This window comes from Nasonia vitripennis, chromosome 2 (assembly GCF_009193385.2).
Source record: "Nasonia vitripennis strain AsymCx chromosome 2, Nvit_psr_1.1, whole genome shotgun sequence".
NCBI lineage: Eukaryota > Metazoa > Arthropoda > Insecta > Hymenoptera > Pteromalidae > Nasonia > Nasonia vitripennis.
Window position 1 is genome coordinate 8,209,743 of NC_045758.1, and position 18,855 is coordinate 8,228,597.

The following is an 18,855-nucleotide window of genomic DNA, read 5'->3' on the forward strand; positions in this document are numbered from 1 at the left end:
TCGGATATCGAAAATGAGTATTCATTTTTTTCTGGGCGCGCATAATGCAAGCCTCGCAGTATTATACATCGATACAGCACTTCTCCGCCCGCATTGAAATGTAACGCTGATGTGCCCGGCGATTCTTTGCGCTATACACATACATACCCCCCACACACACATCGACGCGAATCGCGGGCGGCGATAACGCTCGGCGCGAAAGTAAACACGCCGGGCTGAATATAAATTGGCCGTCGCCGAGTATCGACGTGTGTTATTCGCGTATACAGAAGAGGCGCGACGCTCTCGCGGTTTTTTCATGCGTACCGTGCGGCTAGGAATGAAATTGCCGCGAATATTGAAAAAGTGCACGAGTCGTGTAGGAAATGAATTTCTTCTCTTTTTTCTCTATATAACGTTGATGGAGCTAAATTCATTTGCGACGAAGCCCGCGGCTGCAGCTTCGGAGAGTAAGTTAGTCGGCGCGCGACGCGAAATGATTGGAAAAAGTACTTCGCGCTCGATACAGCGTCAGCTTTTCCGTCCTGACGTTCTCTCGAATCGGCCTCTGGAAAACGTACGCTCGGTGATTATACACGTTGTATAAAAATAATTTTATTTTTCAAGCAGTGCTTCGATATTTCGAAAAAAGGGGGAAAAAAATTTGACGGGTTTTTTCGCATTTGAGAGCCGGATTCATTAGTCGCGCGCGAGCCTGCGGATATTCATTTTACGGTTATGCGAGCTCGCCCGGCGTCACGATTCGATTATTAACGAACTGAAGAACGTCGCGAATTTAACCATTGCTGGAAATACGCGCCTATCGGCGTATTTTCGAGAATATCCGTAGCTCGATATATGTACATACATAGACGGAATTCCATCAGTGGGGCATCGCAGATTCGGCGTATAATCGAAAGTTATGACGCGATTCGTGCAGATTCTAGCGGGAATAATGTTACAGCTGATGCAAAGTCTCTCGTACACTATTCTATACGCGAAAGTACACGCGCAAATAAATATTAAATCCTACCTGAATTACAACGTCGATAAGGAACGTGTCACTGGACTTTTTACAAGCTATATACACCTGAGCGTCGCGAAGCAGTAAAACTGTTTTTCAAATGTAGCCATATCCTGGCCGCCAGGCACATACAGGGAAAGAACGCACGGCGGGAGAAAAGGCCGATAAGATCAACGCAAATTGCAGCCTGAATTATAAATAAGCACAGGTGGTTTTACGCGTACACGCGCGCCGCTATCAGTTGCACGGCAACAAACGAAGCCAAGCCACATCCAACTGCCGAGCTTAATTTTACGAGCTTGCATAATTCATCGGTCGCGGTAAAAATATACCTAAGCCATGGCGCAGCTTAACGATTAGATTAAATAATGAAATTCATTCGCCACGTTAAATAACAACGATTCCGCCTGCTCCTTCCGGTGAATTTCAAATGCGTCGTCGTCCCGAGTCCCTCACACGCGCGTGGGTTAATCCAACTTTAATTGAGCTGCTGTGCGTAATATCCTGCGCGCGGTGATGAATAACTGAATTCGGAGAAATTCGCCGTTCGCGAAGGATATATAGATTTTTCAAACTATCTGATGAAAAAATTCCGGCCCGGGAAATTCCCCAAATACATCAGGACGAGGGATGTGTGTGCGTATAAAAAAGGGAAAGATCGACACCTCAATGCCCGGGTCGGGAGGTGGCGATAGTGTGCATAAAAAAAGCTTGTTTCATCAATCATTCAATTCGCGCAGCTTGGTGAGGAAGCGGCACAGCGTGTGTAGTATATATACGCGTTATAGCGCAACGTTGCGCGCGAAGAAAGAGCGTGGAAGTGTGCGGGAAGGAAGGAGCGCGAGGGTGTCGGGTGTATAGGGGAGCGCGCGTGCGGCATTATGCAAAGATGGACAATTGGAATATTCAATATTCAGCGTCTAAATCACTCGGGTCCCTCGGCGTATCTCCTCAATAAAAGATATCCGCCGCGTATATGTATATACCTACAACTCTCTTTTCTCCCAGGGACACAAAGCTCGCCGAGAAGTGTGTAATGCGGTTCGCGCACACAGTATTCGCGGCGACCTTAAATCCTATACTTTGCGCTTGACCCCCAGCTAGCGCTGCTATATAGCTTCTGTACAGCTATTATTCAGTGCGGATCGTTTCGGAGGGGAATCGTGTAATGCCGATCGCGGCTCATATTTTTCCGAGGCTTTGGCCCTGCGGTTTTACAATGAGCCGCTGCGAACGTATTTTGCGGACGTGCGGCGCCCCCGCACATATGTGCCTGTATACGCAGGCCGGGGTATAAAGCGTCGATATGGATGTGTGTGAATGTATAAAGCGGTGCTTTAGATTCGCGCGAGCTGGTTTTCTGGGTCAGGGGCAATTTTCGGGGTGAAAGAGGCTTACGCGTTTTCTCTCCTCGGTTTTTCAGCACAACGCGCGAGAGAAAGAGTACTGTTGAATAAGGCATGCGCGCAGCGAGCTCTTTGCGGAAAATAAATGTATATTCTCCGTTATTATCATATACGAAAATAAGCATGATAAATTACGACTCTGCTGCCGCTTCTATTTTCAATTGCTCTCGCCGATATAGCGACGCAAGCATCTGATTCCAATATACACGCAGGCATCTGGTGCTGCGGTAGCTTATATCCCAGAGCCGACACAATAACATCGACGCGCGCGAGAATTGAACGATACAGACGACTATACGGCGCTCCTTTTTATTGGAACGAGCGTTTCAGCCTCCGCCTTTCATTTCACCTTTCTTCGCGCGCTCGCGCGTCGGCGCTTCCTTATCCCTTTGTCGAGGGGCCGTGCGCCGCCGGCGAATAAATGACACTGTCGTGGATTTGGCCGGATTTGTCCGAACGAGAATGTTATTTGTTATACGGGGAGAGAAGTGAGTATCGTGCGGCCATCAGTCTTATACGGGCTGCGAGCATACGAGTATGGCCAAAATCCTCGGAGAGTGAAAATTTCACTATCCACGCGCGATCGCCTGGGTTATCTAATAATTTTTCTGCTGCATCGACTAGTTTTTCTTTCGCTCTCGCGTTAAAAGCATTTTTAAGATATAGTTTCGAGATGCTTTGTTTTTTAACATAAAAATCTCATTCAGACTCTATCTCCCGTAAACCAGCCGTTGGACAGCAAGCCACTCGCGCAGATGAAAAGCAAGTGCAGTCCAAAGTTGCAATCGGTATACATACAAATAAAAAATCGACGGCAAACCTACAGCGGCATCTATCTCTCTGGCCTTTACATCTCGCCAAACTCTCTGTCTCATCCCACGAATGGCCGTATAGATAACCGAAACGCGCGTGCACACACACACCCGAGGCAACGACCGATCGGCTCGCGCGCGTCAAGTTTGCTTTGAGATGAGCCAGTAGTATATAGAGCCGAGCTTGCAGGTAAAGTTCAGAGCAGTTTGTTCGACGGATCGAATTGCACGTGTGCGCCGATCGTCGGCATAGATGGCCTATACCTCTGGCCTACCGCCACTGACGTACACCCTTTTAGCTCGAAGAACGACGTTTCATAACACCGTACGATATTCTTCGAATTTAACGCAAAGTCGCCCATTGTTCTAGCGAGTAAGGGTACTTGCGGTGCGGCGACGATTACGCTACCTCGCGTGATTGCTCGCGTCCGCTCGATTAGGGTTTAAACTTCGCGCCAATTTTCGCCCCCGCCGCGTATTCCAGCTCGTTAGAGCCGAGTCGCTTAAACTTGCAGTCTATTTTTTGGTACATAAACTTCGGGAAGCCGCGTCGAAATCATATTTTTCCACAGCGTCGGCGTCGGTGGTTGTAAAAAACGCCGGCGATAAAAACTTTATTATACCTACGTCGCCTCCGTTCGAGCCGGCGCGTAAAACTTAATTTGCGGAATTGACCCCGCAAACTCGAGAATCGGATCGACTGCGAAAGCTGACGGATAATCATTCGCGGGGGCAACAACGATCCATCGAGCTTTGCAGCGAAAATGTGTATTCTATACGGTTATGTAGAGAGAAGCGCGTCGCCGTATAAATGCGTCCGAAAAATGCGGCGCAAAGTTTTTCAATAATCCAGCAGGAGAGCGCGTATACGCAGCGCGGCGGCTCTGAAAGCGCCGGCCTCTTTTACGATCGCGCAGCCACGGCGCGCGCAGCTTTCACTATTAATGAACAATAGCAAACGGAATTTTTACGAGGTGCTCTCGCTCGGCCGTATACACGCTTGTCTCGCGCTCTCTCTCCCCCTTTCTCCGCTCTGTGTACACAAGCAGGAGCAAAACAGCTTTCCGTATTAACGCGAGAGAGCGGAGCTATCGATATGGTCGGAAGCTCGCGCAAAGTTCCTTTGCTCCTTTATGCTTTGCGAGGAAGAATGAAGCAGCAGCAGCTCGAACCGAATGAGAAAAGTCCGGCGAGTAGTTAACTTTTTACTAGAGGAGGCGACTCCTATACACACACAGCTTCGACGTTCTTCTTTCTCTTTCTCGAGTATATTCTTTCCTACCTGTGCTCTGTTCTCGATATATATGCATTTCTTCTCTCATCGTTGCGCGACTTGAGAGTATATAGTAGAGACGTTGCGAATTCATATTCATCGATCATCGATCGACAGCATTTGTAAGGATGTTGCGCGAGCGTTATTGCGAATTCATTACTTTGAGAATCGCTGCCAACGCTTATGACCTTGTTTTCAATACGGAAGTGTATTATTGTTGCTTGAGAGTCATCGCGCATAGAGAGATTTCCAGCGCTATTTCTGATGTATGCGAGAGATTTTGAGGAATGTGAATAAAGTCAACTCCATGCTCTATTTTAGTAAGCGAGAGAAAGAACAACAGCTTTGGATACGTGTGTGTGAACGGTTTGCCCCCGTTCCACGAACGCATCAGTGGAAATCCGAATTCAAAACTCGTGAACGCATCGCATACCAGTGAATTTCGTTCTCTCTCTCTCTCTCTCTCTCTCTCTCTCTCTCTATCTCTCTCTTTCTTCGTTAACGAAACAAATAATCAATGGCACATCAAATATTCAGCTCCAATTCGAATGTTATTCAACGAAATGTAGCGTGAAAAGGCTCGTTTTTTTTGTACTCGCGAAATGATGTAATTCACGCTGGGGAGAACAATTCGTGAAAAGTCTCTTTAATCATCGACAGCGAAACATAAAAATATCTGCGCGAATAAAAGCTCGCATTCTTCGCGAATACAATCGAAAGCGCGCCGCGAGAGAGGAGTGATTTTTTAATTAGTATACATAAGCGCGCAAGCTCATTACCGAGCGAGCGAATCCTATAGAGCTTGCGCGAGTCTAATTAGACCGCGCGCGTATCTATAGCTACTCACTACCCTCCATTGAACGCGCGAAAACAAAAGCGAAGAAGAGCGCTCGCGGGGAAAAATAAACACGACTCGCGCGGTGATACTTCCCCCCTCTCCGTAGGGTCAAAGTTCAAGCTCGCGCGCGTGTTCTGGTTTGATCCGCGCGCGCATCATTCACAGGCATCGCGCGAAGCTAATTACAGAGAGTCGGCGGGGGGGGGGGGAGATGCGACGAGTGCGGAGTACGCTGCAGGATCGGCCCTAATCACAGGCACAAAAGCGCCCGGCCGGCCTAATAAGTAGGCACTTCGGCCAGCCTAATTTGCGGTGCGCTATGTATGGGACACAACAAAAATCTGCGCGAGAAGAGAGAACGGCGGCACTATGGATGACGCGGGAAAGATGAGCGGATCTCGCTATGATTCTTTTTATTATACGAACGTTCCCGTTGTTCGCTCTCTCTCTCTCTCTCTCTCTATCTCTCTCTCTCTCTCTCACTCTGTCTCTCTACTATTCCGCTTTTGGCGTGCGCGTTTCTAGGTCGAATCTCGAATTACAACACACGCGGCTGAAGCTGAATTGGATTCTGGCGTCGACGCGCTACAATATTTTTTCTTTTTCGTCTGCTGTTTGCACTATACGCACTGGTGCGAGATTCGAGCGCGTGTTCGATTATTCGCCATATTAATTTAATTTATATAATTGATTATTCCAACTTACGCATACTCTAGGAACACACACGGTATATTCGCAGCGAATGAACCTCACCTGAAACAGACATATGATTTATTGGTCTTTTTGGTAGAGATATATCCATAAATCCGGATATAAATATCAGCCCCTTTCTATCTCCGGCAGACATCTCGCTCTCGGGGTAATAAAATCCATAAAATTTTCCGTCCGCCATCATTTCACTTGGAAATACAAAAATATACGCCTGCAGTATAGAGAGAGATTTCTGCCAGAGTCTAAAGTATAACACAGCCAGAGTCACACGCAGATCCCTCGTCCGCAACCCATAACAGTGCCGCCGCAACTCACGTAATCTAACCCGCCCCAAAAAAGAGCTCAATCTGCCGCGAACAAAAAAAGCCCATCGCCACAATACACAGCGCGCGCGACGACCCTCTATATAGCACCTCTAAACTTCGACCCAACGCGCTCAAAATATTCCTCCTAATTTACAACGAGCCGGAGCAAACACTCCGATACAATACGATGGCCCTACACACAACAAAATAGCGATCTCCGAGAGCCGAACGAGAAAAACTCGGACAAAAGATCCCATTGTTACGGCGCCGAACATTCGTACCTATATGCCCGGCTTCTCTTTTTTTTCGTCAGCCTACGTATACATATACATATACATACACTATAGCTCGCGCAACAAGCGTATCGCCTTCCGCGTATTTATTGCGTCTGGCCATCAGCTATAGCTATACCCTTAACGATCGCTTTTTTCAGGATGTGATTTTCCGGCTGCTGCTGGGAGAAAAAAAGCCGGCGACGAAAGTTCGCGGCGATGACGCGCGCGGGGCTGCAGAGTCGATGATGAACCCTGAACGTGCGGGAACGCGCGATCGATACTTTCAGCATTCTTTCCCGGCATGGTTCAATTACCGCATTCCGTGCACTGCGCCGGGAGAATGTCCGAGCGGGAGAGAAAGAGAGGCTTCAGCTTTTTTTACGAGCTACCTGCGCCCCGCACCCTTTTCCTATATATACTGCGAGCTCGTATAGAAGCGTCCTCGTTTGTTTCATTCGCCAGCAGTATTATTCGCTCGATTTCTAGCTCGCGGAAGTTTTTTATATTCGGTCAGGCCGATGCTCCGGGATCTGCCAATTAAAATGAAAATTTCTTCGAGGCCGCGGGTGCTTTTTGCGGGGGTGGAATTCGATGCCGGGCCGCGGCCTCCTGGGAGTCGCGGCTGGTTTTTAATATCCCTCGTGGTTATCTCTCCGCCGATGCGGTCTTGTTTGCGCGCGGGACAACGCAGGGATATGAAGCGCACGTAGAGGAGGACTTAATGAGGTATTATTTGCACGATTGTTTCGTGTACGTTATACGCAGAAGCAAACACGAGCGACGAGGGCGTGTGCGGGGAAAAAATTCGGTATAGTGTATAGAGATGCGCTGTTGGTGGCGCTTCGTGGAAATCCCTTTCAACGCCGTTCTCGCAATTTCAGACGTCAAAAATTTACGACAGAGGAAGAGAAGTTTCGCGCGTGAAAAAATGTAGCGTTATTGTTGCTGAACTATGCGATTTCTATAGAAAGTTTCGCGGAAACGAGGTCAAACAAACGTGCACCGTGATTTTTCACATGCAGCCTCCTGAAATTCCACGAGTTGGAGAAGACGATGTGTGTTATTCTTGTTTTTGGAATCATCAGAGAAGCGTCAGGAGCTGGTAAATTTTTTTCTCGCGCAAGGCTACGCGTATGATTCATCACTCGTAGAGACATTTGGACAGCGAACATGTAAAAAGAGATTAGGTTGTCGACGATGCAACATCAATATTTCAGATTGGAAATGAAAAATATCGACAACAAGTGCAAAATTAAATGACGAGAATTTTTAGTTGCGAACGCGTGTCAGGAAGCTTCATCGGAATTTTCAGCTTAGCATTTCACATATTTATTTCGTTTTTTTCAGCGAGCGCGATTTGAATTAAATGTCGAGTATTCCGCTTTTTGCATTTTCGTTTGGGTATTAAAATACTTTGCGTAACCGTACTCTATTTACTCAACAAATAAATAAATAAATGAATAATAAAAAAATAAGCATTGAAATCATGTTGCTTTCTCTTTGGTAATGCTCCAATAATCGCTTCAATACAATAAATAACGCGGATCGAATATTACTTCATAATATCATATTCTTTCATTTATTCCCGTGATTAAATTTTAATTGAAGTAAAAAAAGAAAAAACGTGCCATCAGAGTTACTGACGAATAATAATAACGGCACACAGGGTTATTAAATTCCCTGTAGCATAATTCCACGCACAAATTAATCGAAAAAATAAAAAATCTATAAGATTCATCCTCAGCAACATTCTGCAACACCTTTCGCATTCACAACATCACGCGAAACGTCCTTTCTCCCTGTATCAATCCGATAGAAAAAAGAGAATGTCGCACGCGACTATTTCCTCGTTTATTCGCGTTCGCTCTCACCGTTTCTTTATTTTTGCTTCCACCCTCTCCTATTTCCCTCTGTGCTTCGCGGAATCACCTTCCGCGCGGGCGGACAGTAGAGGCGAAAATTCGCCGGGGAAAAAAGTGCGCACCGCAATACAATAATAACGAATTGGATTTTCGGTGCGAGCCAAGTCGTGCACACAGCTCGTTAGACTTTTTCTCTATAACATTGTTCGCGCTCGCAATCTTTGAAGCGTTTTTCCCCGCGCGATCGTCGATTAAAGAGAGAGCGACATCAGTGCGCTCGAGCGCGTAGCCCACGTATTAGCGTGTTTTAATTCGCGCGCGAGTATTTGCGTTCGCTTTGTGTGATTCGGCGATGTGTAAAATGGAATTTTTAAAAAGGATATAAATAGGGGCACGCGAGAGCGAAACAAAATCGTCGAGAATCATCGGCTGGTGGTTGCCGCGATGATTTGCTCGTCATTGGGAGCAGGCGTTGCGTTAAATATTTACTCCGATATGTGCGCTCTCATATCGAATGCATTATACGCGTGCGCTGTTATCTACATTTGACAAGGGTATAAGCGCGATTCGTTGCTTTCTGTTTGATTTGTTAAATGAGGGCTGATCTTTTTTGACTACTCTTACGCGCTATCCTGTGCAGTATCATATAATGAGGGAACAAACAAAAATCAGCGGTAACCTAGACCAACCATCTCGACCACTCGAGAACAAGACGGAGAATAGCCCAAGGCGAGGCAATCTCGGATGCGGTCGAGCGATACTCTCTCTCTCTCTCTCTCTCTCTCTCTCTCTCTCTCTCTCACTGCGTGTATACTACTGCGGCTATGTAATTCAATCAACATCTCTCAGTGTTTGAAAATAACGTTAAAGCGCGGTAGCGTATTCATCCGAAAATCTCGCGAGCGCGTATACATCACGGCATATCGCGCGTCAACATGGCCATTATTATCCAGTGTAACGCAGAGAGCGCGCTGTTTACACATGCAAATGCACTTTTTTAGCTGAAAAACGCTGTAAATGCGCGAGCGAGCTCTCGGTTACCGGTATATGTAAACCATACGGGGTATACGCGGCCAAAGGATTCAAAACAGCATTTACATCCTCTAGCCGCGGCATTACTCTTCTCCCTCTCTAAAAACACGCATCAAAATATACAGCGCAGCAGCTGCAGCTGCAGTAGCTCTCTCTCTCTCTCTCTCTCTCTCTCTCTCTCTCTCTCTCTCTCTCACGAGTCTCTCAGTGAAAACCCGGCGCGCGACACGTATTTTTCCCAGTTATACGCGTACCTCTCACCTTTCGCTCTTTGTGGAGCGCGAAGCTTTTTTTTCAAAAAAAAGTTCCGTATCTCCGCGATCTGAGCTCCAGATCTCTCCCTCTCTGTATATTTGTATATTTGCCCATCTCCTTTGGCTTCTGCTGAGAGAGATCATCTCTCTCTTTCACTCGAATATTGTAGCGCAACTCATTGTATCCGCCCGAGCGCGTAGTCCCTGTGAGAAAGCATAGCGACTCTTTCCTCTCTCTCTCTCTCTCTCTCTCTCTCTCTCTCTCTCTCTCTCTCTCTCTCTCTCTATCTTTATTCGACGCAGCAGCAGTGCAAAGCTCAAAGCTCTCCTGCAGCGGCCTGCGTTTTCCAGTTTTATTATTTTCAATTCATTGAGCACACATCAAAAAGCTCTATCTCGCAGCTCTCTCTCTCTCTCTCTCTCTCGCTCTCTCTCTCTCTATGATCTGGCGGCCCGTTGCATTCGTATAATTGAAAAATCTAAAATGCAGTGACTGCAGCGCGCGGCTCTCGTCGCGAAAAACTAAGCTTCGCTGACACGCGTCGCATCGCTGCAGCTGCAGCGCACGCGGGAGCATTGACAGGCCGGGGATATAGAACGCGCTCGCACCCGCGCGATTTCTAATTCCACATCGGTCGATCCGTCTGCTGTGTTTGCGTGATTCTCTCCCTCATCGCGTGGGTGACGTGTGTAACTGAGTCGTCCCTTTTTTTTCACTGAAATTCTGAAAGTACGATGGGAGCTTTTAGCGGCGCGATTTAAAATTTTTGCATTTTAGTGAAAATAAAACCTGAGGAAGAGCGGGCTGCGCAAGTTTATAAATTTACTCATCGTCGCTGTTTCCAGCCGCGGTCTTTTAACGGGCGACTGCGCACTGAGCGCAGCGGTCCCCGTCTGCTCGGCTCGCTTTTACGAGGAGATTACATTTTATCCCAGAGCGCGCGGCGGTCGGCAAAGAAGCGACTATTTCTATAGTTTTACTTTGAGATGAGTGCGGCGCCGCGTCATGAATTGCTACTTTGTTTTTGTGCTTCAAAGTTTTACGAGGAGTTACGCGCGACGCCGTTATAAGTGCGCGGGGTGCGTTGCGGCTGTATGCCGTCGAACTGTGCCAAATCTGCATTTAATCAGCTGAGAGTATATGCGCGTGTGCAGTGTATAGCTGACGGAGATCATTGAGAGAGCGACGCGAGGGTTCTATTAAATTATTATGTTGGCCATCAGAAGCTTATAAACGCGATCCTATCTTTTATTCATTGGGCTATGAAGGCGTCCGACATCCATAAAGCTGAAATAACGATAATTTTATGCCCAGCGATTTTCGCTAAATGAGAATGGATGCTGTTTGGGCTTGAATTAATTTTTCCCTCTTTCGCTCGGGGCATCAACGCACTCGCGGACGTTCATGAGCTGGGGAAGATTTGTAGCCCGGCGTGGGACGTTAGTCTGGTATACGGCGCGTTTTTTGAGATATAAAAAAGTCATGACCGGATGAAGTGAAGCCAAGAATGCGTCAATATGATTGGCTCATGTAGTGCGCATGCGTCAAAAGTATCGTTAGAATTTTTTGATTTGTTTTTGATTTCTAAAATTGATTCTAATATTACAAATGTAATATAATACTATAATATATAATACTATACATATCAAATTATAATTTGTGTATTTATAATATTCTAGAGACATTCTACTCTCGAGACATAACCTTAAAATTTTAAAAGGAAGTTGGCGACAAAACCGCGGCAATTTTGAAATTTATATGAGCGCGAAATGAATCATATATTGTAAAGTTTGATATATTTCCGTGATAGAAAACAAATATTAAAAATATCAATCAAGTATTTATATTCCATTTAATAAGTTAATGAAATTATAGTCTACTACAGTGCGCGCAGCGCACTGCGCCAAGTCTAGTTTGAGAAAAATGATACTGATACAGCAAAATTGCATATGCGAAGTTCGTTATCGATTCAAACACCCACCGCATATGAAAGTAAAATAAACCCGATGATATTCTAATAAAACTTCATCCATCAAAAAAAACCCTTTATGTTCCCGAAAAGCGAAAAAAAGCTCGATTTCGTTCACTATACACGAGCTCGCAAAAGATCATCAAGTCGATCGCCTACGCAAGCGCATATTGGCACGTGGGCGTCGCGTATGCCCCGCGAGAGCACCTCCTGCACCATCGTCGTCGACACGTGCGGCGCCTTTCGACGACAGCGTCCTCGAGATGAAAATTGTCCGATTAATTAGAAGCTTGCATCCGCTCCCGGGTCGATATATCATCGTGGCGCGGTCTTGCAACGTCGCTCGGGAATCCAGCCGATAAACCGGAACTGCCGCGCGCGTATGACAAAGCCCCTCGCGCCCGCCGTCATTCTCTCTCTCCGAGCTTTTAACGAGTATAATCGAAATGGCTTTTGTTATAGCCGTATGGAGCGTACACGCTCTGGCTTTGATCAGCGCTAATGGTTTCCGTACGTACATATGCGATTGGCCGCGAGTATGCGTGTGTGCGGTGACGTGCGTTTAACGTTGCGGAGAAATCTATATAAAGTCGTCGACTGCAGCCTGAACGAAAAAGCTGCGAGCACGTGGCCCGACCTCGTATAACACAGAGGTGTTCGCTCTTATTTTCCGCGCGGCCTTGTCTCTTGAGCCTGACACGTACTCACGACATGCCAACGTGAGCGAGGATTGTGTGTCGCGCGACGTCTGCCGATTTTCCGATGGAATAATAAAACGCTCCGCGCGAGCGCATAGTCGGCGATGACTGCGCGGGTTATAGAGCCCTGGAGAGACAATATTGACCTATACACGTGGGCAGCGGAATCATTTTTTCGATTGGTTTTTAACTTGGAAACCGATGCGTGCTGAGAGTTTTTTTTCTTTTTATCGGTATACTCGCGGGTAATCGCTTTGTACGAGCTATTTTTCGTTACACTCACTCTCGGCCGGATATCGATTGTCGAGGGGGAAGGCGTGGGCGCGCGCGCGACTACATTTTGATAACCGAGAGATGAATTTTGCAAAAAGTCACTCCGTCGAATATCGGCAAAAGTTCGCGCTTTTTCTGCGAATATAAAAGTGTAATGAAGCGCGATCTCTCTCGCTTGAATTTCCAGCTGCGAAACTTAAACTGCGCAGCGACTAGACGAAGCGTTCTCGCCGGTAGCAAAGGCCCTTAATGGAAGCAAGCGTCGAAGGGGGGGGGGGGTAAGAGCGCGCTGCAGGATTGCAGCCAGCGAGAGGAAGGTCTCTAGCACGCGCGAGCGCCTGCAAGACGACTTGTTCTCCCGGAATATGTAGCCTTCGCGCTCGCTGCAGCCCCGGAAAATTTGTGTCGCCCAACTATGCAGCGGCGCGTGCGGCGTGCATATGGGCTCCGCGCAGCGGCACATTTAAGGCGCAGCGGCCCAGAGAGAGAGAGAGAGAGAGAGAGAGAGAGAGAGAGACGACATCCAACCCCGCTGCATGCGCTCAGAGCGCTCTGAGACAAAGCGAAGCGCGGGGAAGAAGGGACTACTGCCACTGAATTTATCGGTACACTAAAGCCGACAGCCTCCGCCGTATACACATGTTTCCCTTTCTCTATCTCTCTCTCTCTCTCTCTTCCCCTCTTCCTCCCTCTCTCGCGCGTAGCTCTTTTACTGCCGCCGCTGCATCTCTCTTTCTCCAGTGGCCCGGAATTCCTGCCGCTTTCTTTGTTATCGTCGTTTATCAAAGGCGCCGAGGAGGAAGGGAGAAAGAGAGAGAGAGAGAGAGAGAGAGAGAGAGAGAGAGAGCAGGAGGGCTCTGAGCGAGCGCGGTGTGTGGAGCCAGCTGAAAAGCGATGACTGAATAATTTATCCGACGGGAGAATTTATTTTGGCGCCCACAGCATTCGTTTTGACGCGCGAGCACAGCAGCCCGCTCTCTCTCTCTCTCTCTCTCTCTCTCTCTCTCTCTCTCTCTCTCTCTCTCTCTCTCTGAATAACTCTCGCACGGCCTTAGCGCTCTGTATTATGCATCTCTCTAGTGGATCTGTCGCGGCCCCCTGTGTGCACTTCGTCTTTTTTACTGTGTCAGCAGAGCCAACCGCGGAGGTGTGTGTGTGTGTGTGTGTATATAGGCCTGTACAGAGCTATAAAGCTCGTTCTTCCGCGCTCGATTTTGTGTTTTTTTTCTGGGTTTCAGATAGAGTAGATTGTTCAATTATTGGGAGCCTTGAGCTTGCGTTCACTGCTGCTGCTGCTTTTTTCTAGTCCGTTTGCTTGGGCTGACCTGGAATTGTACTCTTACGTTTGATTGCTACGTGCGCGAGCGGAGGGTCGCGCTTGAATTTTGTAAACTCGTAAACTGCGAATTCCCGACCCGCGCAATCACGCACACGCGTTTTCCAAGTAAGCGTGTAATAGGAATACAAGCGCGTTGAAAGAGATTTCGGCGCTGTTTATTTTGCGCTCTCTGATCTTTGGGAAACAAAAACCGAGCATTTTAATAAGCGGAATACCGCGTGCGCTTTGAATTTCTTAAATAACAAAAATATATCCCTTTGTTGAAATAAAATTTTCTGAGAATCTGAAAAATTCTTAAATTTCTGCGGAAAATTCTCCAGCTGAGAGAGAGCTGCATGGAGGAGAGAGGACGTTCAAAGCTGGTGCGTGCAATTTATTAACGTGCTAAAAGCCGCGAGCTAGCTCTTGCAAGCTCCAGCTGAAAAATGTTCCCTTTTCCAAAAGTAATATCGCAGTTTCAAAACTCGCCCTCTCTGATGTATCGCAAATATGGAGCACGCGCGTCCTGTCGCGACTGCAAAACGCGCATGTCCCTCGCAAACTTCAAGTCCCGTAATACATTGGGCTTACATCTTGTGAAACTTTCTTAATATTCAAAAAATCCCTGCGAATTAAAAGCTTTCGAAAAAAACAAGCTTGACCCCCTTTTCGGCGAAGAAGTCCGATGAGCGGAGGAATAAAATACTTTTGCGTGTTTACACCCGCGCGCGCGCGAAAAATAGGATCCGATAATCGGAAACCCGCGACGACTTTCTCGCCCTCGAAATTTTCCGAGCTCGGCGACAAGTTTTCCTTGCTGTGCCTCGTACGTACACACACGTGTGTACCTTTTGCAAATATGAACTTTTCTCCGCTAAGCGATTTGCCAAATTGTCGCGGACCTCCTAACGATAGCTCGCCCGCGTTGAAAAGTAAATTGAATCGCGCGCGCGAAGCGAGAAGTACCGAGCGCGGGAAAAGCAAAAAAGTATGAATACGGTAGGAAGCAAACATGTTCCGAGAGAGTAGAAAGATCGAGGCGCGCAAGAGAGGAAAGCGTCGTCGCTGTCGACGGCAAGACTACTCATCCTCTTTTCTAGCGAGACACTTTTCCTTCTACCTCCCCCTCTCTATCTCAAACTGCAGGAAGAGATACAAAGTCAAGTGTCAATTTACCTGGAAAATCTATTTGACAATAAAGCCACGCGAGAGCGTCGCGAAAAAAAGAGAAGGAGAAAGTGAGAGACGTTTGATATCGCGATGGAATTTCCAAGTGAAAAGCGTAGAGGGCGGGTATTTTTTCGAATTTGCTCATTGAAGGAGAATTGGATTCTCTCTCGCCTTTGAAAGACGAGAACGGGTCGTTACCGTGATTTTAAAAACGTATAAACATAATTCAGTCTTTTCCCTTGAAATTTTACCTTGAATTATACGCTACAAAAGATTCCGAAACTTTTCCGATATAAAGTATGAAAGCGAAAAATTACAAGCAAAATCCTCTGCGTTATTTCTTGGAAATTCATAAATTCACAAAGATATTCCTACAAGCACGTATTATGGGTTTTGATGTTTTACGATTTCTTTCCACAAAATTATCTCGTGAATGAAAAATCCGCGCAGCCTTCATAATTGCAACTCCAGGCCAATTTCGACAAAATATTCAGCTCAAAGAGTATACTCGATTCTCCCGCCCTCGAGGGTCCATCGTACAAGCGATAAGCAGATCCTCTACTCCGACTAGACTCAGCTTATTCTTCCTTTCGGAAAGCCGACAAAAAACAGGGCAGCAGCAGCAGCGGCGCTAGTCAGTGTGGGGGGAATGAGAGGGTGAATATAGATAGACGGATCCTCCTCGACTATGAGCGGCTATAGTCCACGGATTATGAAGATTAATTAACTGCGGGAGCTCGTCGAGGCACTAAATTGAATCTTTAAAGTGCCGCCTCGCTGCCCCTGATTTATGGCTTTTGTGCTGCATCGCTCGCTGGTCTTTTTATTCTGTTCGGCTAGAGAACAAACGGTCTACTGATATTCATTTTTTATCACCCTTGATTTTCCGCGGAGCCGATCCGCCCGGCAAATTTTCGCTCGTGTAGAGATACTTTCCCGACTATATTGCTGTAGCACAACTTCGCGGGCGGCAAATATTTTCCCTCTCTGCCTTCTGGCTATGGATTCTCTCCCTTTCATATTGTCAGGCTGGGATGTGGGCATGGGTCTGGAGTTCTTCTCCCTCCTCCCTATAGCTGCAAATGAAATTCGTAATTTTTCTTCGAGAGGTCACGGAAGTATGTGAAAGAATTTAAAACCGCGCGTTTTTATTGATCGAAAACGTCTTGGACGATTCATCTTCGCTGGGAAATATCGAGTGTGTATAGAAATAAAGCTTCTGCTTTGAGAATGATACGGCAACAATTATGATTTTCAGAGACAATTATTGTTTATTTAACAGTTTGCTCCGTAAACGATTCTTAGAAAAAGTGTGCATACAAGCAACTTTCAATTTTACGTATAGTAACTCGCAGCTTTCGCGTGTACACGTTTCATTATAGACTCGCTAAAGAAACTAAAGAAATATGAAAGGGACGAAAAGCCGCAATGGTCACAGAACGAAATCACATCAAGTCATGAATGCTATATTTACACCGCTGCGAGAGTTGAAAGCTCGAGCTTTCTCGAAAAGATCAGGGACGAAAGGGAGCGTATATGAAACAGCAAAGTAATCAGTCGATTGAAGTTAAAGATAAAAACTAGTTCACCTAGCATCACGCGAGTCTCTTTCTCTGTGTATAGCGAGAAAAAAGCTACTGCTATATTCAGCCGAGTTAATAAAATCCCAGCGCTCGAGCCCCGCTACAGAGCTCTGCCCGGTGTTCGTCTCCCTCTCGTGACTTTATTTTTCCTCCTCCGCGAAGAGCGCGCGCGCGCAATGCACTCGTTATTATCTAGATCGCGCGCGGAAAAGGCGCATCGATGACGCTCTCTGCTCCTCTACGAGCGAAAAGTGTATTATACGTATATAGAGGTATAGACGTTGCAAGCTCTGGCGAAGAAACGAAATTACCTAATCAGATTTCCTCGTCAGCAACGCGCTTTCTCATCACTCCCGGGCCGAAATTAAATATCGGCCCTGGCTCGGTAAAAATAAGCGCCCCGAGAGGCCAGACGAAGAAGAAGATGAAACAAAAGACGGAACACGAGCGAGCGAACGAAGATGTCCGTCACTTCCGATTACCTATAGCGGGGCTTGCGCGCAAGCTCGCCGACTTTTCTTATCGCTTATCAACAGCCGCGGGGCTCGATGGCCCGAAGCGTCGTCCTCGTCGTCGTCGGAGCCTTTTCTTGGAAATAGGAAGAGGAGATAAAAGCTAGGAGCGGAGCCGCGCCCGCGTATACACAGGCGTCGTGGAGGAAGGAAGAGAGAGAGAGAGAGAGAGAGAGAGAGAGAGAGAGAGAGAGAGAAAGAGAGAGAAAAGGAGAAAGAGAGCGGCAGTCGGAGCGAAAAGAGAGCTGCCTGATAATTTCGCACGCGCCGAGCGGAGAAAGCGCTAGAGAAGGCGCGCGCGCGCAGCTGCAGGAAGATCGGACATGACGTCGTTCAGCGGGAATGACAGTTGACGCGGGAGGTTAGTTGGCACTCCCGTTTTCTTCCTCCTCCTCTTCTCTCTCTCTCTCTCTCTCTCTCTCTCTCTCTCTCTCTCTCTCTCTCTCTCTCTCTCTATTCTCGAACGAGCGCGACTTCTTTTCTCTCCTCTGCCATAACCCCCCGAAACGTCCTTCCCTCTTCGCTATCATTCTTGGCGAGGGCACCTTTATCGCAAGCTCTACTCTCGACTGCGCGCGCGATCCCATTTTTTTCATCCGACTACTCGCGATCTCTCTATATACTATGACGCTCGCGCTCGCTCATATTTTCGAACTTCGGAGGCTGACGAGACTCAGGAAACATTTCCAATTTTAGATAAGGTCCGCGAGAAATTCCTCCCTGAGAATAACGAGCTACTGCTGCTTTCTTTCGAGCGAGAGAGCGGCTGGAAGATGCAGAGCTTAATGAGCGACGGATAGCTATGTATAAGGGGGCCGCCGCAAAACGAGCTCGGAAATAATTGTTCTTCGCAATCCGTTTAACTGATGGCTCTGGAAATTGAGATTCGCGGAGAGGTCGAGCTTTTTTATTTTTAAGATTGCGCGCGCTTTCGAGAGTGATGGGGTGTAATCGAGAGTGTAACGTTATACCTTCTCTCGAGAATCATTGCTATTCAAAATGCTGCGATTATTCTGCTTACTCACACTAACCATGCAAATGCGCCGCGAGACACGAGAATCCGATTTCTCGCAAATGAAAGGGAGCACCTACGCGTAAAGAGAAAAAAGCCATCAGCATTGGGTGAAAAAATAATAACACGCGCTTACACGCCACTCGAAACAACATCAAAACACGTTGTCTGCAATTCGTTGCGTGCGCGACCGGAGCAACGGCCCCGTGAGCCGGCGAGCATAACGAAATTGCAAGTTTCCGACTGGCAGAGTATGCTGGATTTATACTTCGTTGGCAGATTTTTGCGCCAAATGATTATTTATCCTCCGTCGCGCGGCCGCGCGTGGCAGTTTCGAGCAGCCGTGCGATTTATGAATGTGCATTGCATTTCATTTCTCTCCCCCTCTTTCTCCCTGAGCGCAGAGAGAGAGAGAGAGAGAGAGAGAGAGAGAGAGAGAGAGAGAGAGAGAGAGAGAGAGAGCGAGTTATTTTGCCGGCGCTGCAGTGTTGTTTTCCTTTTTGCTGAGGTATACACACTGCATACGTATACATAGAGCGAGAGAGAGG

The 18,855-nt window shown here is 47.2% G+C and overlaps 2 protein-coding genes across 15 annotated transcripts in view; one reads left to right on the plus strand and one right to left on the minus strand.

Annotated features, from left to right (window-relative positions):
• The window catches only part of LOC100119453 (zwei Ig domain protein zig-8), a 236,268-nt gene that overhangs the window by 77,818 nt on the left and 139,595 nt on the right, over nucleotides 1–18,855 (minus strand). The window lies entirely within an intron of this gene.
• The window catches only part of LOC103316393 (E3 ubiquitin-protein ligase MARCH3-like), a 38,301-nt gene continuing 36,657 nt past the window's right edge, over nucleotides 17,212–18,855 (plus strand). For 7 of the 14 annotated variants that reach the window (XM_008209864.2, XM_031923832.2, XM_008209862.2 and 4 more), the window contains exon 1: nucleotides 17,524–17,656. In XM_008209864.2, coding sequence (XP_008208086.1) covers nucleotides 17,638–17,656 — 19 coding nt within the window. In that variant the 5' untranslated portion in view covers nucleotides 17,524–17,637. Of the gene's footprint in view, nucleotides 17,657–18,855 lie in introns of all 14 variants that reach the window. The other 7 variants (XM_032596639.1, XM_008209863.3, XM_008209865.3 and 4 more) reach the window with 3 other exon arrangements.